Below are 26,395 nucleotides of genomic sequence, written 5' to 3'. Positions count from 1 at the left end.
CGGGCAGAGGAAGGATATGGAGACAAGGGCAACAGTTCAGTACAACTCGCTGGAGGTGGAGGCTGGAGCGGTAATGAGTGATCAGTGAAGGAAGTCGGTTCTGTCTATAGGGAGATGTAAGGTGTCGTTCTGGTAGGGCGACGCCGATATAGCGATGGTTGTGGTGCTGTTGGACCTAAGAAGGGTAGTGTGAACGAGTATGTGCTTTTTTGGACGCTGGGTATCGGCGAGAGGGATCCGGCGAGCGGCGGCTCCCGTGGCGTCTCTCTCGTCTCGAGGTTTTGTTGGCTCTTTGGTGCTCAGTGAGTGCTGGGGCTAAGGATGAGTCCGACAGACCGTAGTCCTCTGCTCCAGCTTTCGACCTCCTTTTTCATTCAGGATACCTTTATCATGATTGCCATAGCGATCTCGTGTTCACACGCACCCCGGGTGCACAGGTTCATGCTAGTCTCTCGCTTACCCCTGGCCCCTGTATCGCTGAGTTCGCACGTTCGCAGACGAGGGTGATCACCTTCGAGGAGCCGAGTGTATCGGCGCGTAGACAAGCGGATGTGGGCGTCTGTCTCAGACTGGAGGTGACATGACATTAAACCTTGCTCTCAAGGGTCTATGATTACTCTCTAAAACTGGCACAGAACAACCGCTCGCTCCTTCTTGAGGTATCGGGCGGGTGCGTTGTCGGTTCTCATAAGCAGTGTAAGGATTATTTTGAAATTATTCTAGTTGGTCAAGTAATTCAAGTAATCTGTTACGCAATATACTATGTAGAACAAATGTTGTGACTGAATAGTTTAGAATGTCAGGACGAGGTTATAAAGGGGTCTGTGGTAACTATGACAAAAAATCAAAGTGAAACAGCAGCTGTTGTACGATACAAATGGGAGTTCCGAGGAAAGCATTTAAATATACTTGAAATAGGATCAACAGTTAACATTTAACTATGAACAATTTTCAACATTGAGATCTAGGCATGCTTTTAGGATTATACTAATTAAAGAGGGTTAGTAGTAAGTAGTAGTATTATGAATTGGGTGGTGTTACTTAAAGCTTATATTTGAATTAATATATTCATAAGATGTCTACTTAGTTGATCAAACAGTGAGCGCCCTGCAATGAATCTCCTGAATGAGGTATAATAGTCAATGACTCACTCAATCAACACTTGATTTTGTTCCTGACTATCACTAACCCACGTATTTGTGAATGAATCAGCTGAGTGAATGATTCAAATGATTTTCACCTCAATAGATGACATTCACTTGCTGACACCTACTGGCATAACCGTAATGGTAAATTTGTTTGAAATAGTAGTACTGAAAGAATCCCAATTAAAAAAAAATAAATTAAAATAAAAATAACAAAAACAGACTGGCATCTGTTTGAAAACCGCTTGGAAGCACTGCGCGTGCATGTGATTTCTATAAAAACTTCTATACAAAATTTATGTGGTACTGGGGTGTCAAATGTGGACGAAATAAATTGAATCAGAGTGTACAACAGAAGTTGAACAGCATGGCACCTTGAATTGCATAGGAGTTTGTTTGGGATGTTCAACACTATATGTTCCAAAAAATGGACGAAATATGGCGCTTCACTTCAAAGCAATGCAATGTATGCCAGGCTATTTATTTATTAAGGCCCAGCATGTTGTACACGGTTACGCGAATAACCAAAGGCCGCCCATCAAAATATCAAGTTTAAGTTGGATTTGACACCCGCAAGTAACTGTATACTCGCCATCAGTTTGAAGGAAGGGTCGGTTGGAAGCGCAAATTCACAGTTTAAGAGACTGAAGGTTCCATACACACTCAGAGGAACTGACTTTGACCGACTAACGCGTGAGAGGCTGACCAAGCCATCGTCGTCAGGATGAAACAGACTATCCGGCCACCCTAGGGTCCGTGACAGAAAGAGCCTAGATATTATAGGAGGAAAGAGAGATTTCTGACGGCTATGTCACTCGTCTTCTTTCTGTGGTGGGGGGCTGTTTTTAATGCCGGGTATCAGATGAATTGACTGATCTGTTGTTTGTGGTCAAGAGTTATTGCTGATGACGAATGCTGACACTGAAAGACGAGGGAACCGCAGGTCTTAAAAGAGACATATTACCTGAAAACCCATGTCAGTAGAATAAAGGATAAACAGACAACGAAGAAGGACCAATCCTTTGTATTCCGAATGCATTTGTGACCAGAAGGAGGAAATAAATACCGTCTTCCTGAGCTTTTAGGTTTAGCCTGTTGAAAAAAGAAAAAGAAGAAAAAATCATTATTACGAATACTCATGGGTAACAAACCAACGGGCCGTTTAGAGTAGAGAACCACGACTGGAGGAAAAAAAATGATATTGTGTAAATGCCTGGTGTTTCGGGGTACAGTAATCACACTTTGATACAATTGACGACTACTCTTCAATGCTTACTTGTCAAATGGTCTTACTAGGATTTAGCAAAAGTCAGATTTCATATATATGATTATATCTATACCCCCACAACAGTCATACTTTTTTTCCATTGTTTTGCAAATAAAACACAAGATTTGCCTATGATTCCTACATTACGATTTCAGATTCTTATATGCTTCAAATGTGTATTCCTGTTTAATTTAAATTGGTTACTACTGTACTTCCCCTTCTTTTTGTAATTTAAGTGTCCAGTTTACTATCAATTGTCTTAATGAAAAAAAAGTAAATCACACAACCCATTTTTAATCATTAAGAAATACTAAACATTGTCTTGCTTAACCTAAACGTCTCTAGTTAAACAGTCCATTCATACATTATAAGATTTATTTATGAATTTCTTTAATTTCATTGTTATTCTTCTCATTCTACTTTTACTTTCTGCATTGGGTTTTATTACTTTAATTCTAATTCATTACATTTTGAATTTAACACCCATTCTCTCAATTTTAATTTTGAAGGCACCCAACTAGTTTCCGGTGGTGGGGACATGTATTTAGGCATAGAGTAGCCTATACACATACGTATACATACATATTAGTAATGAAAAGTATCTAAATATTACTGTAACTCACACAGCCACTCAACATATTTCCATGAGTGCAATCACTAACCTCTACCCCAGACCAAAGCTCGACAAAATCAATATGTACTGTAGTCCTGACCCAAAACACATGCAACCACACCCAGGACATGTGCCTCATACTGGCCCTCTGCATGAGAAAATGTTAACACAATATGCGAAAGAAAATCAGCAGTTCTCAAGCTTTCAAACAAAAAAGAAAAAAAAAAAAACATGTTTAGGTCCCCTAAAAGATGCTAATTCAAAATTTCAAAGGTTGCTGTTGCTCGTGTTCGATGCCTTCAAAACTCAAGCTGACCTAAAAAGGCACTATGTATCTCATTCATAGCATTCATGTGACAATCACAGGACACGCGCCTATTCATTTAATGCTTTGTCCAAAAATGGGCTTAGCCCACTGTGGCATTTTTGGGTCTGTGTGTACATCAGACTGTTGGTTGATAAACGAAGTAATCTGATGGTATGGCAACCCGCGTCACTCATGCTTTCTTTTTGTGTGGCTGGTTGGAGAGGACCTGTCAGTCAAACTGATGGGGCTGTCCAGCAGACACTCTTCACGAGCAGGACTTATGGGAGAACTGCAACAAGCATACTGGGTTTTAATCAAACACCAGCCACTTTGCCTTTTGTAATGCATTAAATTGACATTCACCGGTTATTCACAATGTGCCTAACAACAGTCTTACATGAAATGTGAAAAATGGCTAATAACTGGGTTGATCTGAGACCCAGTTCATTCAACAAGTTTTGGGACCTGGCGGTAAATTGTTGAACATTTTGAAAGTCTCTCGTAGCTAACCAAAGACTGCACTTATTTATATCAAACTAACTATAGAGAAAAAATAGGAATATAATTATTAACATTTACATCTGTTTCTGCTGTAATATATTTGTAAAATGTAATTCATTTCCTGTGCCTGGCAAATGTGAGTTGTCATCATTACCCCAGTCTTCAGTGTCACATGATCCTTCAGAAATCAACCCAATATGCTGATTTGGCACTCAAGAAACATTACTTCTTATCATTATGTTGTAAAAAACAGTTGTGCGGTATATGTAAAGCTACAGTACACTCAAATATGTCCCTGGTGCAGTCCATGGTGAAACTTTTTCTGAAAAAATAATAACCGCATATGGCATGAGTAATGACACATGTGACCATTAATGCGCCCCGAGGGCTACATAAAAACATGAAAAATAGCCGTGACAATCAAAGGGGAGGCAGAAGTCCATCACCCAAGTTTTTATCTCGGAGGAATCAAAATAACTATGTCACGTGTCAAAGTACTTGATATCACCATCACAAACATTAAAGGCTCTACAGTATTTTCATGCTGGCTGTGCAGACATTTGATATTCAGTTTAACCCATGATGCACCAAAACGTGTTTCTTTGATGGATAAAAGAAGGGAGTTGAAACAATGAACGGGATGCCATTACAGAAGTGAAGGTGGAAGGCCATGATATAATAAGAAAGGCAAACAGTCACCAGAAGATCTTCCACAGTCTTCCTTATCCATGGCATTTTTGTTATCACAGAAAACTTAATGCTTGAGTGTACTTGACTGATAAAATAAAAAAATAAAAACTACAATCCCTTGCCCTTTCAAAAGAAGTGTGAAAGTTTTATCCAATCTGAGCTCCTCCACTATAGACAGTACTGTGGGCGGAGGAAGAGTGTGTGATTCTACCCGAGATGGAATAAGGATAACCAGAAAGGTACCATTTTGCTCCCCGCCTATACATATACATTCTCTCCCTTGAATGAGATGCCTTCAAGCAACTGAACATAGTGCTGGATGTCAGGGGAATGAACACATGACCCCTCTATCAGACTGTGCAGAGATGCACAAAAGACCCTATGCTCTCTGTGGCTTTCAAAGGGGAAACAAAAACAATAATAATATCAACAAATTAAAATAAATACATTAAAATGAAATAAATGAATGAATGCACACCATTGATTGTGAATTTACATGAATAGCATTAATTATATGTATGCTAATATATTCATTAAATTCAATGCATCCTGCTTGCTACCTCAAATCACATTCTGAAATGTAATTAGTTAAAATATAATTAATGTAATGAATGATACGCATTAATTATTATGTATGCTAATACATTCAGTTTCTTTCTTAAAGTTTCAAACTCACCGGCTGCTACCTTTAATTTTAATTCTGAAATGTAAATAGACTTAACATGCATATGTTAGTCTGCAAATGCATACCCCCTTGCATTTATAGGTTTATAAAAGCATCAGAGATCATTTAAATCAAAGGGTGAGATACTATAGAATAAAAACCAAGATGTCTTGTCAATGTCAACATGTCAAGCTGGACAACAATCCCCCTCAAACATCTCCAGAGGTTTTAGCGTCTGACAGTAGCTGTAGCACCCAAACTGTTTCATCTTTCGCACTGATGAGCTAGCCGGTCTGTTACCACATTCTAACTAGACGAGAGCGATTGTCCTCCCCTAGCTTATTTCGCTGCTTCGCTTAGATTGATGACAGCAGCCGTCGGGTTCTAGCGCGAAAAGATCCATGAGACAATTCCGAACCTCAATTCCCCATATGACAGCACTTCAACAGAAAATGGGCCATTGACTTTTTTTCTTTTTTCTTTAAGGAGTCCAATTCAACCAAACATCACTATGGCTAAATGCATAGAATTCATCTTCATTCCAGAGCAATAAGAGAGGTAAGATGTCCCATCCATCTACCCGTAGACAAAAGTATGTCCTTAAACGAAATAATATCATATTCCTTGGGCAGCTAACCAAATTAGGAGATCTAAATTGGGACCAAGCTTCTCCATCAAGACAATGAGTCAATTATCTTGAATGTTATGTCTCCATTAACTACGCCATCCATCTTCTTTCCACTCTTAATAAATAAATCACTAAAAAAGGTAAATGGCCCAAGAAGTTTCCCTCATTTCCTACGTTTCATCATAAGAGGAACATCAAGGTTTCCAGGCTCTCTCTGGTCTAAAGTGGGGCTACTACACCTGCCTTATAAATTAAAAAGGAGAGTGAGGACTTTGAAGCCTTTCAGAATCAGATTGCGAGGGAGAGCACTTCAAAAAGCAGATGACATTCAGTGTTATCATTAATCATTTCAGCTGATGATGGGATTTACAATTCCAGGAAATCCTGTTGAGATGGATGGAAACACTTTTTTAAGGTAACAACTATCAATTGCAAAACACTGAACACTTTCCTTTCTCAGAGCTGATTTACTCTCTTGTATTCAACTAAAATGCTTATAGAGTAAAATTAAACATCTCCATTGAGCTGCACCAAACAAACCATCAATCTTTCTGTGTCTGCATTCATGATTTTAAATATAAACAAAATAGAAGTAATGTAAGACGGTCTATGACATCTATGACAAAGATAAAGAAAAGGAAGAATATATAATTTGATTTTATATAATTTTTAGATTTTTTTTTAGATATATATAAATATAGGCATAATTGTAATTTTACACTACTATAAAAAATTAGGGGTTGGTAAGAAAACTGTCAATTGGACCAACATCCCTGCAGCGCCAAAAAACATGATTTCCTCATCAAGATGCACCGAGCAAACCATGAAACAGTTGTGCTTTTTTTAGTGTCTGCGTTTAAGATTTTAGAGTCTTAATAAGGTTCTTGTGTCTCATTTTTGGTGCAGATGTGATTGTGATGATGCTGCTCTAATCCTGCGCACGCAGAATGCGGATGATCAGATAATTCCGTGGGGGTGGGTTGAAACGTTTAATCACGCCCCCTGGAGCTTCTCTACAGCTTCACCACAATTATAGAGCAATTTCAAATCTGAGCAAAGCTTACAGTGCATTTCAGACATATTAAGGCAATTTTTTTCTTACATTTTTTTTTTTTTTTATAAATCTTGTTTGTTGAAAACAGTTTTCTGTATACCATAAAATAAACAGTTGTGTCATAGTGGTCTAGATGTATTAGCATCATAAATCAGGCTGTAACAGTCTGTCTCTGTGTAACAGTTTTTATAGCATAGAATTCTTGTTTTCTGGAGGATGTCAGTTTTTTTGACAGTAGACATCAGTTTAGAATTCATATATCTGTACTGACAAAAGTTCTGTTTACTTAAAGTTGGAAGTTGTAAGGTTTGAGATGTGGGCTGATACAACATGAACCACATTTGAACCCAAAACTGTTGTACACGCACCGTCTGCAGATACAAATATTGGACTGTTCGTGGACAGTGAGCACTGACGTCCATGGATTGTCCTGGTGATGAAAATTACATCACATGGACAGTGCATGGACCATCACAGAACATGGATGGCCTGGAGTATACTTTGAACTTAACATATCATTAATTTATTAATCCACAAAATAATAATAATTCTTTTTTTTTTTTTCAGTCAGTAAGACAAAGTTTCACCATATTATTTGCAGTTATTTTTTCCACGTAACACAAAATAATAATTTTGAAGAATTTTCACACAGCTGTTTATTGCGACTACATCTATCAAGCTCCAAAAATAACATGCAAAAATAAATAAATAAATAAATAAATAAACATAGTCTATATAACTTATAACTTAGAGACTATATAACAATATTATGTCTTCTGATGTCATGTATATTTGATATATGAAATAAAATATTATTTAAATAAAATAAATATAAACCATTTAAATATTATTTATATATCATATATTCATTTTTAAATAATTAGAATTAACATTTATATTTGATAAATCATATATACTATTTTTTATTGCACTGTTACAACCGTGAGTTGAAAAGCTCCTTGAAAACTCGCCCTGTGTGTTGAGCTGAAAAAATAACAGCATACAGGTTATGATGAGAACATAATTTTTCTTTTTCTGGTTCATTATTACTTTTATCATTGATGTGCCCTACAATCCAAAAGTGCTTCTATAACCATGAGGAATCTCAAAACAGACAAAATGCATGAGAAAAAAAAGAGACCTAACAATCATGTCACATGAAAGAAAACCTGTTGAGTTTGTTGTATAAAATGTCTTGGATGTGTAATTTTTCTGTAATGACCTAAGAGAGGGGCAACAGTGCGTCAACTTCACACATCTTATGAATAAGTATGGCATAATAGATAGATAAAACAAACAAACAAACAAACAAACAAACAAACAAAAAAACATTATTATGGAAAATGAATGAAGGTGTCTGTTTTGAAGTTGCTGGGAACATATCAGGGAACAGGGACTGTTTCTTGACTTGGGCACTCATATAATTAGTGCAAACTCACTACAGTAAATCAAGTTTCCCTCTCTGTTTCTTATGGATTCTTAAACTTTTTTTTTTTTTTTTTATTCTCAGTTTATCCCTTTTAACCATGTCTAAGCATACAACAGGTAGTGCGGTTCCTAATAGGCTCATTAGCAGTCCAGGCAGCAGTAGGAGGGACGGCCCGGGCGGGTCTCTCTCAGAGGACACCACAGCTGTCTCTACAGGGAGAGCACTTTAATTAGATGTCACACGGCAGAGGAGATGCACACTCTTTCAGTACTCTGAGGAACAGGACTTGGCTGACACACTAAAGAAATGACATGTCTGGTCATGGGCAACAAGCCATTTGGGGTGTTTCATGTGTGAATTCAACTATTTTAATTTTGTGATCCTGTAACTTGGTAAACTGGTTTCATTTTGGAAGACATAATATAAAAGGGTGTCAATGATAAAGAAATAGGAAATTTTTTTATTATGTTTTAATGAACATCTTTCTAGATCATATTTCCAAATAAATAAATAAATAAAACAATTAAATTAAATGTATTTGAAAAAAAAAATCATTTCAAATCAAGTCATTATTTTTTTTTTTATGTTTTTGAAATAATTATATTGGCTCACCAATTCTGCATTAACATTTTCCATTTTAAAATATTTTGAAAAGTAATTTATTCTTGTGATGCAAAAATAATTCTAAAATGCTGATTTGGTGCTCAAGAAACATTTCTAGAAATAATTCTAAAATGCTGATTTGGTGCTCAAGAAACATTTCATTATTATCAGTATTGACAATGGTTGTGCTACTTAATTTTTTTTTTTTTTGATAAATAAAAAAGCATTTATTTAAAATATAAATCTTTTGTAACATTATAAATGTTTTAAGTGTCATTTTTTATCAATTTAATTCATCATCACTGAACAAAAGTATAAAAAAAGTTCTGGCTCCAACATTTTGAACAACAGTGTATATCTATAGACACTCACACATTGATCCTGAGGTTCTTTTTCCCACTTCTTTCACAACTAAACCATAACATTTGAGATAACGCACATTTTGTGTCAGTCAGTCCTTTTAATTGTCAGCAACATCCAAAACGGCAGAATGAAAACACAAGACATGTGAAAGGCTGGCTGATGGCTGAATGGAGGTACATCAGACAGACCACAAGCTTCATTAACTCTTCATTCTCATGAAAGAAATTGAAGTAATGGGGAGAAAAGAATGAGATGAACATATCATCTTCAAAACAACCCAAACTTACACAGTGTGTGGAGCAAAGTGCAGAATTCTGAAACAGCCATTTAATTTCCCAGTGCAAACAGTCATACGGTGAGTGAGTCACTAGAATAAGGGACATAACTGAAGCTTAACAAACAGAGGAAAGCTTAATGGTGGCATATTTTACCCTAACAGTCAACGTGGCAAGAATTAATTTTTTTTTTCTCCCTAGAGCTGACAGTAAAGCTGTCTTATGAGAGGTCTGGCGATTATTCATCATAAGTACTTTGAAAGTTTAAAAACTTTGGACACATTACATTCTTCCTTTTCTTTGATGTATTAAACAAGAACAGCAGGGTACCACAAATCTTGGGGGTCCAAACTTAAATCTATATGACAGGACATCCTTTTTTTATCCCTTTTTGTGCTGATTTTCTCTTCATCTTTGTAGATTGCTGTCATCTAGAAAGTGTCATCTGGCGGGAAAAAATTGGTGCGAATGAATGACAGAATCAACAACAGACAGACAGACGGACAGATGGATGCACATACAGACAGACAGACAGACAGACAGACAGACAGACAGATAGATGTTGTGATGGATCAGGCCCTCTGCCACTTATGTATGTCCCGCATGATATGGAACAAAAGAGTTTTCTGTGAATATAATTCTCTGTAATTGCACGAGATGTTCTGTTGGGCTTGAAAATGTATGCGAGCAATTAGAAAAGCATTTACAGTTTGCTTTGCCAACTCAACAGCTTGCATCCCATCGTTATCCAAACCCACTGCCTCTTGCCAAACCACACAGCCCTAAAGGCACACAAAATCTGAAACCTCATCCTTGGCTAGAGAGAACTCCTTCACAGCCTTCCCACTGGGACACAAAAGTTCTGTAGCCTACAGCATATGCTCTGTGATGTTTTATTACTTAGTATTATGGCATCTACCCTGATACTTCTCTTCTTCACCCTGGTCAGCACATAGTTTGGAAAGAATCAGCAGTCTCTTGATGTTTTGGGAAGCTTTCATCCTGCTGTTTTTTGGTTAATTTGCTCTGGCGTATGTACAGGCCCCAAATCACTAGACTCTGACAATATCAGTATTTGTAAACACCGCCTGGCCAGACAATCAAATGCCATGAGAGACATGAAAAGTATTGGAGTGGTAAGGCGGAGTATAAATGATGCATCAGAGAAGACTAGTATGCAGGCCTTTGACACTTAAATGACCACTGCTGTGTGCGCCGTACAGAAATGGCTGTTTTCTACACACAAAAACAAGACAAAAACTATTTTGTACCCACAATAATCATTCAACTTAATTATGAAAAGTTACAAATACTACAAGGCACACAAAATCTATGACTGCATGCACTGATCTATATGCTGTTTTACATTAGATTTTTCTGTTGTCCAATCCATTACTGTTTTCTAGGTTAAAACAAAGGACGAAAAAAAAAAAAAATCAAAATCAAATAACCAAATAGACAAAATACATTTACTTAAGAAGCAAGACTTGTTTACAGAGAACATATCTTGCAAGAATATTCTTGTTTTAAGCACATATCTAACTAAATTTAATGAAGTTTTTGGTTGAAAAAAAAAAAAAAATAAATAAATATATATATATATATATATATATATATAATATATATATATATATATATATATATGATTTATTTCTCTATGCTCTACCCTTATTTTTGTTTGAGAGGAAAGAAAGTAAAGCTTGGAGAAATCAGAAGAGGATAGTGCAGTCAAAGATCTGCCACCCCCAGAATGAAAGCCTTCCATTAAAGTTCATCGGCCTTTTTTTTTTTTGTCACCTCGTTCACACCTTTTTTTTTCTGACAGGTAAAAAACAATGCTTTAAAGTCCAGATCACAGTCTCCAGACTGTTATTTTGCTCCTGGGATGAAAAAAAAAATTTAAATGTTTTTTTGTCTTTCAAATCTCCTGAAAATAAGCCCACACATTACAATGTAAGTGCACCTGCCATTTTGAAAACCATTAGGGCCTATTTGATACGCCGCTGATAATTAGAATGCATAATTATCCAATCCCATCATCTCACCAATTTCCAACTTTCTACAGTTTAATCAAAGCTTTCAATTGTGGTGAACAAACCATTTTCTAAAACAACATACAAGATTAATAGTAAAATAAATAAACAATTACACAAATACCTTGAAGGGCGTGTTACACAATTGCACAAAAATTCTATTAAAATGATTTAAACAACAAAGATGAATGAATATTCAGAGGACAATATGCAATCAGACATTGTGGGGTCTTCTGTGGAACTTCATGCAGGACAATCATCTACCCTAACCTACCCATACATCTCTCTGGCTCTCTTACACTGATGACCAAAGAGTTTTTCTGCACATGAATGATGTAGTTAGTGACATACTGCATTCATGAGGCTGCCTGGCCTTTGTGAACTTGACAAAACTCAACACAGTGTCACTTAGATGATATACAGCAGTAAGTGAACACAGATTTAACAATCTTTTGAAATATTTCATATGATTTCAACTAGTTTTGAACCATTTGATTTTGATACAATGGTCCGTTAGTTCAACTGACACATTTGAAACTGTTCTAATTGTTTATCTAAAGTCATCTTTAGAAATCTACAGTTCTCTCAATTGATCTTCACCTTATACTGAAATTAAACATAATTTTTTAGCCAGCAGAACAGTAATGATAATCCAAATGAGTCACAATTCATATTTGTACTGTTTCAATATGGATCATGATTTCAGAAAACACAGTTCTCAGTTCTAAATCAGATTTCACACACACAACATAATATCGATGTTCCATTCATTATTGGCCATAACTAGTCAGTTCGTGCTGGACATAATTTCCGAGAATCATATCTTGCTTATTATGCAGAACAAAGCAACCTCTCTCTTTCTTGGAAAATAAATTAGTCTAAAACCTCTCCATTGCCTCACTGCACACATCAGGATATGCTGTTCTTATGATTCAGAATTCTCATCCATTCAAAGTTTACAAAAAAACACATCTTAAGCAATTAAAGATGATTGCGACAGGCAAATAGTCAGTACTAGGGATGTCAAAAAAACTCACACTTTAATACTAAAACAAAACAAAAACTTCATTACCATTCAAAAACTTTTGTTTTTGAAACAAAGTTTCTTATGCTTACCAAGAACATAATTTGATCAAAAAAAACAGTAAAAACAGCAATATTGTGAACTATTATTACAATTTACAATAACTGTTTCCTATTTTAATATATTTTAAATAGTAATTTACTGCAGTGATGGCAAATCTGAATTTTTTTTATCTTCAGAGCATGATCCTTCAGAAATCATTTTAATAAGCTGAATTGCTCCTTAAGAAAAACTGCCTAATACGTTTGTGGAAAGTTATGCTTTTTTAGGATTCTTTGATGAACAGAAAGCTTATCAGAAACAGCATTTATTTAAGAATTATTATTCAATTTTGCTCAAATTTGTAGTTCACCAAAAAACAAACAAAACAAAAAAAAAACAAGCAAACAAACAAACAAACAAACACAAAACAAAAAAAACGCATCAGTTGCAGTGAAAGTTTTTAAATGGACAATATACCATAAAACATCATGTTGGTTCTGTACCTTTGTAGAAGCATTCCTCGCTGTGCATGATGGTTATTCTCTGATGGGCCATACAGGAGGCTCTGTGAAGCTCACAGTGGTTCTGGTAGAGTTTGCCATCTGATCCGCACACAGGTTTATAATGTGGTTTGCAACGTTCCAGACACTGACATTCTCCTTCACCTGTTTCTCGGTCAACCACACAGTGCTTCCCAAACCACAGTACTTGTGTTCACAGGGCCCAGGAAAAGCCATCTGACCCAAGAACCCTGCAAAGACACATTAGAGGGGAAATCATGTTAATTTTTAATATCACTCAAATATGATGGAGCATGCTATGCTAATTCACTTGAACAACTACATAAACCACACATCATAAGTCAATGCGTTCTTTATACAGGGTTTATACAGGGTTCAAGGTATAAATATAAAATTTTTCATCCCATACTCAACTGAAACAATGAACTTACTGTATTTTAAAAACACCAGCTTTACAATAAAAAAGCATGGTGCAAATAGTAGAGCTAGAGAGGCCATGAACAATCTGTAGAGGAAATAATCCCACTGCACTGATGATATGAGCTCTAGCACGCTTCCCCTCTTATTATCAATTACAAAGACGTGAGCGTTTCACGTTTCAGCTCTCAGTCCCCCTGTTAGACAATGGCAATTAAGTTTGAGAAAGAGAACTTAATAAATAAAGCTTGTAAAAGCCATATATAAACTCTCAGGGATTGTATAAAAATGACAGAAGCATTAAAATGCATTTAACCTTTTGACTGTATTATCTTTTGATGTCTTTTACAGCACTCATTATTTATTTATTTAAAAACATTTTAACATCACGTTTTTATGTCAGATATAATGATTAATATTTGTTTTTTTATTGTATAATTAAATTTTTTAATTATACAAAAATTACATAATAATTTTATTTAAAATTTAAAGAAAAATTAAATATTTATTGAATTCTACTATAAGAAAAGGAATGAGTATTAAATAAATTAGATTAATTTTGATTAAAAAAAAAATTCTACTTACAATAAATAAATAAATAACAATGAAACAGCTCCATGACATCTAGACATTAATTTACACACTTTTGCTGGAAAAATGTGGCATATGTTGCAAAAATAGTCTTAATTTGTCATTTTCAACCCACTTTAACAGACTTCCAAGTCACTCGGTAATTTCATAACTTTATGGATCCAAGATGGCGCTGCAGACAGCTGCCTCGATGTGGAGCTCTCCAGCTGTTTAACTGTTTTTGTTACACGGTGGGAACATGCTTTTACATCATTGAAAGGTGGGTGTACAGTCGTAACAGCATTGAAGAACATTTGCTGTCCTAATCTAGAAGTGCACTTCATCAACTGTAAGCTGTTTCACTCGCTTCAGGAGTATTCCTCGTTCAACCTGGTTAATATTTACATTCCTCTGATAGTGTGTGTGAATGCAGCACTGCAACAGCTGGCTGATCAGATCATAGACACGGAGCAACATCATCCGGACTCTGTTATAATCATTCTTGGGGACGTTAATAAAGCAAACCTCACACGGAACTGCCATGTGAACACATTACATGCCTCACTAGAGACAAAATATTTTGGACCACTGCTACACCACAAAGGATGCATATTGCTCCGTCCCCGATGCAGTTTAGGACTCTCTGATCACTCTTCATCCAACATGGAAGCAAAAACTTAAATCTGCTAAGCCTGTAGTAAGTACTGCAAAGAGCTGGACCAACAAAACAGAGTGGGCATTACAAGCCTGTTTCGACTGCACTGATTGGAGTGTTTTTGAAGCTGCTGCCACAGATCTGGATGAGCTCATAGAGACTATAAGATCATACATCAGTTTCTGTAAGGATATGTGCATTCCTACCAGGACTTAATTAACATAAAACAATGACAAACCATGGTTCACAGCAAAAACTCAGACAACTTTGTCAGGCCAAAGAAGATGCCTACGAAGTGGGGACAGAATCTTGCACAGTCAGGCCAGGAACACACTGACAAAGGAGATCAGAATGTCTAAGAAAAGCTACTCTGAAAAGCTGGAAAACCAGTTTTCAGGAGCAAACGACTAGGAGTGGGAGCGAAAAAATGTATTCTCTGATGCATCAAGATTATCCACATTCCCTTGCATCATTTGTACATACATATACTGTCTATTCTCTTTTTGTCTATTGTATATTGTTTTTATATATATTTATTTTTAATCACTTATTTTTATTTTGTTATCGGTATCTTGTCACTTGTCATCTTGTCTGTGCACTGGAAACTTCTGTCACCAAGACAAATTCCTTGTGTAACCACACTTGGCAATAAATTGATTGTACTATATATGTAAGCCAGCAAGATAACTTTGGTGACACTAAAATTAGCCAAATTCACAATAATCATGTTCTATACATCATAGAAAACAAAATAAGTTTGTGGGGCATAATAACATACAGTTGTGCTTTTATGTACAGTGTACTTTACAGAGAGTTAGAGACCTTTTAGATGTGTGTAATTATATGATGACCCCCTTCATCACATACCACATAATGAACACCTATTCACTGCAGGTTGTTGTAGTAAAAAGGAGGAAAATTGGATTTTGCCAGCATGGTGGACAGAAGCCAAGATAGTCTCTGATTGGTATGCACACAGTGCCTCACTCTGACCACGGTGACATCAAAGACAAATGACTAATTCAGTCACAACAATTTGTTATTGATGAATCAGCTTTTCAAAGAGAGGAGAGAGAGTCTGAGAGGGAGAGAAGGAAAGTTTGATTCTCATGAAGGGTTTAGGTGAAGGTGTGGTGTCCGGCTTTCATCTGCCCACCATCAAACATGGACTTTTCATCCCGGTAAAAAGCCAACACAAGAATCCTAAACAGAGTGGCATACACAACATTATCAAAGTCTGCACTAAAGTAACAGTACAAAGAAGTAATATTCCAAAAAGTGAGCTAGCAAAAAGTTGACAGCAGCAAAAACAAACAAAAAAATTATCTTGACCTGAAGAGGTCAAAAGAAATGCAGCAGCCTTCAACAGGGAACGATCGTTCTACCTGACACCGGCAGCAAAGCCATGACTGACTGATAACTAAGCTCCACTCACCGGTTGGTCTCTGAACCAAGTGCCAGCACCTTAGGTGCTGATTATAGCAGATTTCATGACATGCATGATAACTAATAAGAGCTCAGCACAGGGCTTCAGAGTCAGATACAGTCACATCTCCTCATACAGATGTACACCAGAAGACTTCCAGACAAAATAAGGACAAGCACATCTGTTACTCTATATTTGCGGAAAAAAAAATTATTAGCTGTGAGAAAGAGCAACGTATTGGAATAGAATTGTGAATGCTTGTCATATCTTAGCTATTGTAATTGATATCCATCTGCACAAAGCCATTTGTCATGATAAATAGAGTGCTGTCTGGTTTCAGAAGCAAAAAAAGTTCCATTCTTTTTCTCCACAGAGAAACTGATTTTTAACCATTCTGTGTATATATTTCAAGGGAGACTTACCTCAAAATATATGAGGCTATTAATCAATGGTATTATATATGCTTCTTTTGAAGCCATCATATAATAATAATAATAATAATCAGAGAACATTCGTTTTTTTTTTCCAAATTGAATTGGATCATTTAAAAGTAGACACTTAATACGCTTTCTATAAATATATTTCTCATGTATCTGTGTAAAATATTTGCTGAGTTTTGGTTAATTTTTTATGATGTGTTTCAGAGAGAAGTTCATGGAGACAGAGACGGCAGAAAGCGCACCCTGTTTGTTTTGTTTATTTAACAAAAGCACAAAGTTTTGCACAATGAATTGTCAGTGTACACAAATAAAGGTAGACCCTTTACAGATTCGATTGATTTTATTGTTATCTGTATCTGAGTATTTTAGATTCTTCTCTCTGTTATAAGAATAAACTGCATGTGAACATGCTGGCACACAGAGGGTTAAAGACACTGCATTCAATTTTATCCTTAGATGATAAATTTAGATTTCAATTCAATACTGATTTTAGAACAGTTTAAATTACAGTATGTAATGCAAGTACTTTATAATTAACTGTACTTAAATTACCTACAAATTAACAGTAATCCCTTACATTACCTTTTCAGTGGATAAGTAAGTACATTACTTAAATACAGTAATGCATTACTTAGTAACTCGTTACACCTAACACACAAATATTGTTGTCAATCTCATAGTTGGTTGGATTGTTTTTTTGGCATTAAACTCTGTTTTGAAATCTCTATGGAAAAAATGAATAGGAAAATAAATACTTTTGTAACAACACTGCTAAAAAGTCACATAGATTCACTTTCTACACATAATGCTACACAATATCTTAGAATTAGATGGACAGCTGTATATTGGTCTGCTGTGAGACAAAGATTTTTTTTTACACATTACCAGGCTACAACAAGATTCCCATTACAACATAAAGATAGTTTTAAAATAGTAAGAACACAAGATATCCCCTGACAATATACACTGTGGTCAGGGGTATGTTTTAGTTTTATGCTTCAGGGACCAAAATAAATAAATAAATAAATAATGCAGTTTATTAGTTTTATTCTCATGCTCAAACAATAATGAAATCAGATATATCCACTGGGCACCTACTTTTTATTACTTCTACCTTTTGATTTATATAAGAGAACATTTTATATAGCCTGAATACAGTCTAAACATTAAGATTAATGATGCTGGTAAAAAAACAAAAAAAAAAAAACAACTCACTTTATTTTCTCTCAGTGAATTGGGCATTAAAGTCTGTTTTCAAATTCTGCGTAACGTCTTTCAAATAAACACTGACACTAAAGTGTTTGCATGAGCGGTGACATGCCAAACTTTCAGAGCCTTTGTTTAAACACATGGGGTTTTGTTTCTTTCCTCTTAACACTGAGTCATCATTTCATTCTCTTGTCACCACCAAAGGTGCGAGTCCCAGGCCATCTGATGTTTTCCAGCACAGAAGCCGGTCCTTAGGGACTCTGGGTAATGTAGTAAACAACACTTGGCAGCTTTCAGCTCGGCTCACTGCAGCCCTTTAAGAAGCCTCTGTGGACTCTGCTGCTTTCAAAACAGAGGAAACACATCCGGATAAAACAGCCTTCAAACAATGCTTCACACTCCTCATGAAAGATGACACAGAAACATGCTGCGCTCACCTGTCTGCCATTACTCCTCCATCTGCTGTCTCTTCACCAACTACTCTGCTATTCCTTTAAACAAACCCAATCTATCCCAGAGTTGTTGCTGGAGTGCAGAATGAGATATCACAAAACGACGGCTTCTCATCACTCTGGGGTTTGTATTAACAAGCACCTGGCTGAGGGGAGCCATATTTATAGAAAGCTTTGCTATGGGAAAGGTGGAAAAACACAGAGTTTGATGTGCTCCCGGGTTTTCATTCATTAAACATGCTGCTGTACAATCACTAAGCACAACAATTCACAAGTCAGCACTCGCTAAATTAAAGCGAGATGCTGCAGCATCTCAGGCTTAATGATCTGCGATCTGCTTCCTCCGAGACACGTCAGTTTGAATCAGTTGTGGCATTATTTCTAATTTATTATTTTATTTTCCTTTATTACCTGACACAGATCAGCTCTGATAAAGCTGCCGAATGGAACGAGAGCAGCTATGGAACACCATCAACAAACTCCTTTAGTCAGACAATAAACTTAGTAAGAGTGTTACTGCATGCATAATTCACTTATTTTAATTATTAATAAAAGCAAATATCACTCCATGACGAAGCGATTCAGAGGTTGACCCTAAAAATCTGAAACATAAAGGGGATAATTTACCAAAAAATGTAAATTCTGTCATCATGTACTCTGTCATCACTTCAAGAGTTTCTTTCTAACCGAACAGTTATGGTCCCAACTGTCTTCTACAGTAAGGATAAAAAAAAAATTAATAAAATAAAATATTATGGAAGTCAGTAGGGACCATCGACTGTTCGGTTACCCACAATCTTCAAAATATATTATTTTGTGTTCAGCAGAAGAAAGACTTTCATACAGGTCAGAAACAACTTGAGTGTGAGTAAATGATGACAGAATTTACATTTTTGGGTAAACCATACAATCAAATTAAACCCCACCTAAATCATATATATACATATACATATACATATATATATATATATATTGTGACGAGTCAGCTGCCTCCTCCCTGATAATCACCGGCACCCCGTCCTAAATCGCCGCCCTTCACCAGGCTCCCGATAGGAGTGGGTGTGGGAGAGAGGAGGGGCGCTGGACGAGTCAGGGCTGGCGGCGTGTGATGGGGGCACACCTGAAGGAAATGGAGCCTCATCACCGCCGCTGTTTAAAAGCCCAACGCGCCTCTCCTCGGAGAGACCGGTCTCTTCCCCGTGCATGCACACTGGTGTCCTCGTGGGTCCAGGAAGGGTGCGTTGAGGGACTCCCGCGCCACCAGAGACGTGAGCTGCCGGACCCGCGGTCCGGTCGAGAACCGCACCCGTCTACACGGCCGTCGGGCCAGGATGCCGGGCCGTCCATCCCCTGCAAGCGCCGCGGCCAGCGAGGAGGATGAAGCCGCTAGAAGAAGCCGCCGCCCCTCGCGCCCCGGACCGAAGAGGGGAGCGCGTGCGGCCGCCGGACTCCGCCCCCTTACCTGGACCCTTCCTCCATGAACACTGCCAGACCCCCACGAACCCCGCAGCACGACGAGGACACCAGATTCCCTGTTGTTTTGGACACTCTTCCCCTTTTGGACACTTTATTCCCCCTTGTTTTGGTTTTTCTGTTAAATAAAAACCTCTCCGAGGCCTGACGCCACGCCCACTGTGTCTGTCGTTGGCTCGTCCCGTCACTATATATATATATATATATATACTATTTATAGACTGGTATAGTGTTAAGTGATTTCCTTTGGAGAATTTAAAGATTTACATTTAAAAATATTCACTCTTATGTCATAATGCTGGTAAATTCCAGTGATTGAACAGGAAGCTTTTCATGTAGAAATGTAGAATTCAATAATGTTTTCTTGTAGAGACCTTTAATCACATTTACCCAATCCAAGCAACATACTGTGCCTCAATACGAATAGGCTTCTCAAAGGAACAAATGGTGAATTTTCATTTCTTTTTCATCCTTTTAACTCTGAGATTGAGTCAAACTCAAAGTCAATATCTAGCGAACATGAATAAATAAATATATAAATATTATAAATAAATATATTTACATATTATATGATTTATGTATAATTTATATAAATGTATATAAATTATTATACAAAATATCAATTATATTACCAAATATATAAAATAAATAGCTTAGCTTCAGTAATTTTGTCTTCTTTTATCAAGTTATAGCAGGCTTTCATAGTACAGTATGGGACTCTTTCACCTCAAAGGACCAAGGACAATCTGATTTCCACTTTGAAGCTGAAGACTACTATTTATTTTCCTCTATCTTCCTTATTAATATCTAGATCTATCAGTAAGCAACCAAATGACCATTAGATGGCAACATTGTTTATCTCCAATCAGTCTCAGAAGATTTGCTATGTAAAAAAAAAAAAAAAAAAAAAAATCTGTTCTACTGAGTAACTTTACAGATCTAATGACTGTTTAAATGCAAATAAAGTGCAATTGACTTTTGCCTGAACTTTAAGAAATTACAAACTGACTATAAGTGTAAAGGCACCCTACAGCTATTGACTAGCCAGATGCGGATGCAGTTATAGACTGGTTCCCATAAAGCAGTAGATATAGTGTTCAATAAGAAGCAGCGCAGTGGCAAAGTCATTGGTTATAAGATCAATTGAAGCTCAGGAGGTGGAATCCTTAAGATCTGTAAAGTGAGGGGAGTTATAAACCCCATTAAAAATGCAGCTGTCATTAAGTCCCACTGAGTTAGACTATTTATGAGGCAGCACCATGCTTCAGTAATTGTACACCCCGCAGAAACCTCCCCCTGCTAATTCATATAGCATTAAGCCATTTCTGTACCATTGAGTAATTCCTCTGACTATCACCATATGCATCATCTCTACTTGTGGTTGTCTTTCAGGGCGTTTCAAAAGAGCAGGGATTTTTAGGGGGCCATAAAGGAGTTTTAGGGGGTCTATGGGAAAGAATAACATTATAAAACAACAACAACTAATAACTAATAAAAAAACTAAAACCAATTAAACTAATAAACAAACAAACAAATCATTAGATTAAAGAATAAATACACACACACACACACACACACACACACACACACACACACACACACACACACACACACATATGTATATATAGGGTGCTTTGCCATCCTGTTTAGTTTTTAGCAAAGCAACATGCTAACACCAAATTCTATTGAAATCAATAGTCTTATGTGTGCCTATGTACAGTGTTCCAAATTAGTCACTCGATGTTCCATTGCAGTTAAAATGTTGCCTTAGAAACTGCCAATGTAAGGCAGCAGGCAGTTCACTAGGTTTTGGAGACCATGTTACTCCTTAAACAACTCCCAAAAGAACCACTTAATGGGAAATGGGATAAAAACAAAGTGAGTAAATGAGTGACAAAGTGAAAAGGATAGCAAGAGATAGAATAACATCAAGAGGCTGTTGCTACAAGAGAAAAACAACAACAACAAAAAAGTTTATATTTCTGCACTTTCAGCCACCATAAAATAACACTCTCCTATTAGGTCTAAATGAGCTGAAGAGACAAAAATCACTTGTCCTGTTTATTCATATAGTCTGTCATTCATCTAGTGATCTATTTTTTAGTATGCTACCATTGCAGTTTACTTTACTGAGCTGGCAAGATTCAGTTCTGGCCAGATGCACCAGAACTGCAACAATAGAGAAATGAGCTAAAAAATATTGGTGCTTGCTAAACCTCACAGTGGTTTTTGAGGAGAAAATGGAAGATTCCAAAAAAAAAAAAAAAAAAAAATCCTTTTCCATTTTGTCTGAATAGTCTTATTTATACATTGCTGGGGCATTACTTATGTTTTTAGCTGAATGCTAAATACGCATTTAATAACTTATTAGCATTATGGTAATGGAATGTAGATAGGCTATAAGAACTGCTAAAGTGGGGCTTTTAAAAACACTCTCAGCATGTGAATAGAGGTGTTGGGTTGTTCTCTCAGTGTCGCTGAGACAACATCTGTTAAGAGAAACAACAGAAGTGTTTATTTCCCATATGAGTCTTTTAGATTCATCACCTTCCCTGTGCAAATCCCATTGTTGAAATTAGACACCCTCCCACTTCATTCATTGGCTTTTCTACTTATGAATATTCATGAAATTCAACATTAATTTTTCCTACTGGGTTGAAAGCCTATTCTGAAATTAAATTAAAGGTCTTAATGGTCAAAGACCAATTTGAGAAGTAGTAGTGCTCAGACTTTTACCACACTGGGTGCAGTGGCCTGGTCTCAAAGAATTATCCAGTTTTTAACAGCATTTGTGCTATAATGTTGATTACCTATTGCAAAATATAATTTTGACTCATCTGTCTTTTCTTAAACAAAAAAGCAAAAATCGAGGTTACAGTATAAAACTTAAAATCAAAGTGAATGGGGTCAAATTTTTAGAAAAAGCTTATAATTTTACAAAAAGTACTAATAGTAACTCTTCGATTAAAACACATTATTTGAACTGTAAAACTGTTTACATAATAATTTTTACTATTTTAGTGTTTATGACATTGCATTGTAATGGCATTAAAGTTGTAAAACTGGATATGACTTCACACAAAAAGTATGCAACATTTTTAGAATACACTCAAATTAACACTTGTTGTTTACCTTTTGTGTCTATACTACTAAAACAATAAGTATTTTAACATATACATATTGACCCCATCAATTCCATTGTTAAGTGGCTTATTGTAACCGTATTTTTGCTTTTTTTAATGAATAGAAGAGACAAGCGGAAATAGTTTTTGTGGTAGTCAACATGATGCCACAAATACTGTTGATTGGGCTTAACTTATACTGAACTTAGAAAATTCCTGCATCTTCCATGAAGCATTTAATTACATATACTACTTTCTTCGTCTCCTCTTTAGGCATACTAAACAATACAGTATTTAGCAAATACTGTATTTTGCATAAACAGAATTCAATTAAATTTAGCGAATAAGTACACATGGGATGTTCAGTAGCTAGTCGAATGGTGGGCAGTTGCCCAAAAGTAAATCTGTCGAAGTAAAAATTACTGCAGTCTGGCAGTAAGTCTAGCACCACTCTCTATTTTCACCAGACACAATGCAATGTTCTCTTTCAAAAAGTGAAAAGGAATCCCAAAGAAGCTAAAGAGATTTCAGGATTAACATAGAATTTAGAGCTAAATCCTTTAGCATTTCAAAATGTTTCATCAACTGCAGGCCAAAGAGGCATCCCTGTGTGCACATTATTAAATTGAATAGCGATGGCAAAGTTGAAACAATATAAAGAAAGCCAGAATCAGGGGACCAGGCCTGCTTTTGTGCATGTTAAAAGCTCTATGCGCACACCCCATCAAGATAGTATTTTGAAAAAAAAAAAAAAAAAAGTCTAGAAAGCTTTTGTCTTTGAAAGCTTTTGTGTGAGAAGCATAGAACTTGCCTGCATGCAATGAGAGCTGGGCATGAGTAATAGTGTAGAGTGGCTGGTGGTCCAAATACATTACCTCCAATTTTCATACTATTACACAAAAAGCTGTTCTTTAACCCAAAAAGATGTGATTTCACCCTCAGTAGTAAGATATTTTGTGTTCAGCTGCACAGTGGAAATGTGGATATGCCAGGCCACTTCATTTAAGATTCGGGCCGGCGCTAGCCATTTGGGTGCCCTAAGCACAAATACTCTTCGCTTCCTCAGGGCCGGCGCTAGCCATTTGGGTGCCCTAAGCACAAATGCTTGGCGGTTCCCCCCCCCCCCCCCTCCCCAAACCCAACCAACCACCCACCCACCCCCCAACCAAAGAAATAACTACCATTCAGAATTTCTTAGTTAGTTTCTCTTTACTTCCAAAATAACTGCTGCAAATGAATAATTGGAACTGAACAATGTAAACACAGAAAGTTAAAAGTGCAAAAAAAGTTTAGTGCAAATAACAGTATAAGTGTATGAATTCTTATGAAGTATGAATTTTAAAGTGCACATTTTAAACTGCAAATAACCATGCAGTTAAACACAGTACACACACATATATCATGTAGACACAAACTTTTATTTTGGATGCGATTAATCGAGATTAATCTTTTCCCAGCCCTAATAATTTGACAACTCTGTGAATATGAAAATATACAAACACTGAGATTGTGGGGTTTTTTTTCTAATTGCAGTTTCACCAACAGATGTCGCCCTTGGCCGAACCTCTTGAAAATGACCGCATGCCATAGTACAACAACGAAAAATCTTTATCTAAGCGGTCTAATTTGGCAAAATCACATCACGTTCAGTTGCAGGGTTTTTTTGTAAAGTTCAGACTGAGGCAGATAGACATTGTATTGAAGCGAAGAAATTACAATAGGGAACGTTCTGCATTAATTGCTATATGCACACGTGACACATCTGTAACGTACGGGAAAAATTAGCTTTATTTGTCATTCAAATATGACGATGAGGACCCCAACGATTGGCCTTTCTTTCCTTCTCAAACAAACTGCATCTTTAACAGCCCAAGTTTTCCCCGGACCCCGTTAAAATAAAAGACTCAACATGCAGGGCTAAAAGCCCCGGATCTTTTGCACTACTAGCGACGCGGACGCGCCGATGCCCCTGGACATGCATACTACACGCAAGGGCTACAAAACTAACATTTTTATTTAAAACATTGTCTTACCTGCAAGCGACGCGCGAGCATCATCCCGCTGTCTCTTCTCTTTTTTTCTTTTTTTTCCGCCCCCGACTCTTGGTGCCTTTTTGAGGCCCATGTCTGAGGTCGGTGTCTGCCAAATTTGACAGTGATTGAGGCATAATCGAACAGACCACTGGGAGGTAGGGAAGGGGGGGGGCACCAGAGGGAGACTGGCACAGAGATTCACCTTTTTCTCGACTAATTTGGTCTAGGCCTGTATTGCTTTTGTATATTAACATGCTTTTAGAAATATTTTATTTGTTATTTATACTAGTAGCCTATTGGTGATGATTTTTTTTCACGACCCAGATTTTTTGGTGCCCCCCCAAGCACTTGGTGCCCTACGCGCAGTGCGTGATGTGCGTGTGCGGAGCGCCGGCCCTGGTTTTTCTCTTTTCCAAATTCTGAAAGCCAATTTCAGTTGGCTTCATATTCTTTCCAGTTATATTTCATGTGCTCTAGTCTGCACTTTGAATTCACAAAGCAGGCAACATTTGCCATGTCACAAATTAAGATGAAAGTGGTTTGCCTTGAGTACTGAGTGTATTCACCACTAAAGCTTTATGTACTTCAACAGCTGAAATAATTATTAAATAGATGAGCTTCATCAAAAGAAATTAATCAGCTTTATCAAAAGCATTTCAGGCAGTCATGGGAGGAATCTTCCAAAAACTCCATTAAGGTAATATAACTAAGTCAGAATTTAATCCACTTAAACGCAGAGTAATTAGACTGAATAATTAAAATGATTAATAAATAATTAAAAACAACTCTTCAAAAAAAAATAATTTCCAGGCAGAATCTTAAGTAGAGTCTGGAATAAGCCCCCAAAACATTTCCACACCGCTTTTCTTATTTGCTATCGTATTGAAAGCATGTTGTAAAACCGCATTTTTTCCATTTTAAAATTATATATAAATTACGACCAATGCTCTTACTATGAAATACAAAAAAGTTCATTCATGACCACAAGATTATTAGATTATTGATAGATTATTGTAATGCTTTATTGGGTGGTTGCTCTGCAATCTTACTTATTACTTATAAAGCCCCAAATGGTTTAGCACCTCAAAACTTGAGCGAGCTCTTATCGCATTATAGTCTTTCACGTCTGCTGCGATCTCAAAACTCTCACCATTTGATAATACCTATAGAATAATACCTGTAGAATATCAAAATCAACTGCGGATGGCAGATCCTTTTCATATTTAGAACCCAAAACTCTCAAACAATCTACCTAAAGTTGTGTGGGAGGCAGACACACGCTCTGTCACTTTAAATCTAGATTAAAAAACTCATCTCTTTAACCTGGCATAACACACTATCAAATTTCTATAATTAAAATCACATTAAAGGATTGTTAGAAAAAACCACATGCAACCAAACAACACCTCTGCAAAATATGAACTTTTTCACATCCATTA

At 36.6% G+C, this 26,395-nt stretch overlaps 1 protein-coding gene across 1 annotated transcript in view; it reads right to left on the bottom strand.

The window, feature by feature from the left end:
- LOC109101598 (follistatin-like 5) overlaps positions 1 to 26,395 on the bottom strand; it is a 107,309-nt gene that overhangs the window by 59,318 nt on the left and 21,596 nt on the right. Inside the window, 4 exon segments of the mRNA XM_042755402.1 lie at positions 11,572 to 11,579; positions 13,142 to 13,330; positions 13,333 to 13,395; positions 19,324 to 19,348. Of these exon segments, the coding sequence (XP_042611336.1) occupies positions 11,572 to 11,579; positions 13,142 to 13,330; positions 13,333 to 13,395; positions 19,324 to 19,348 (285 nt within the window).

This window comes from Cyprinus carpio, unplaced genomic scaffold (assembly GCF_018340385.1).
Source record: "Cyprinus carpio isolate SPL01 unplaced genomic scaffold, ASM1834038v1 S000006694, whole genome shotgun sequence".
Classification (NCBI taxonomy): Eukaryota; Metazoa; Chordata; class Actinopteri; order Cypriniformes; family Cyprinidae; genus Cyprinus; species Cyprinus carpio.
This window is presented reverse-complemented; position numbering and strand designations above follow the sequence as displayed.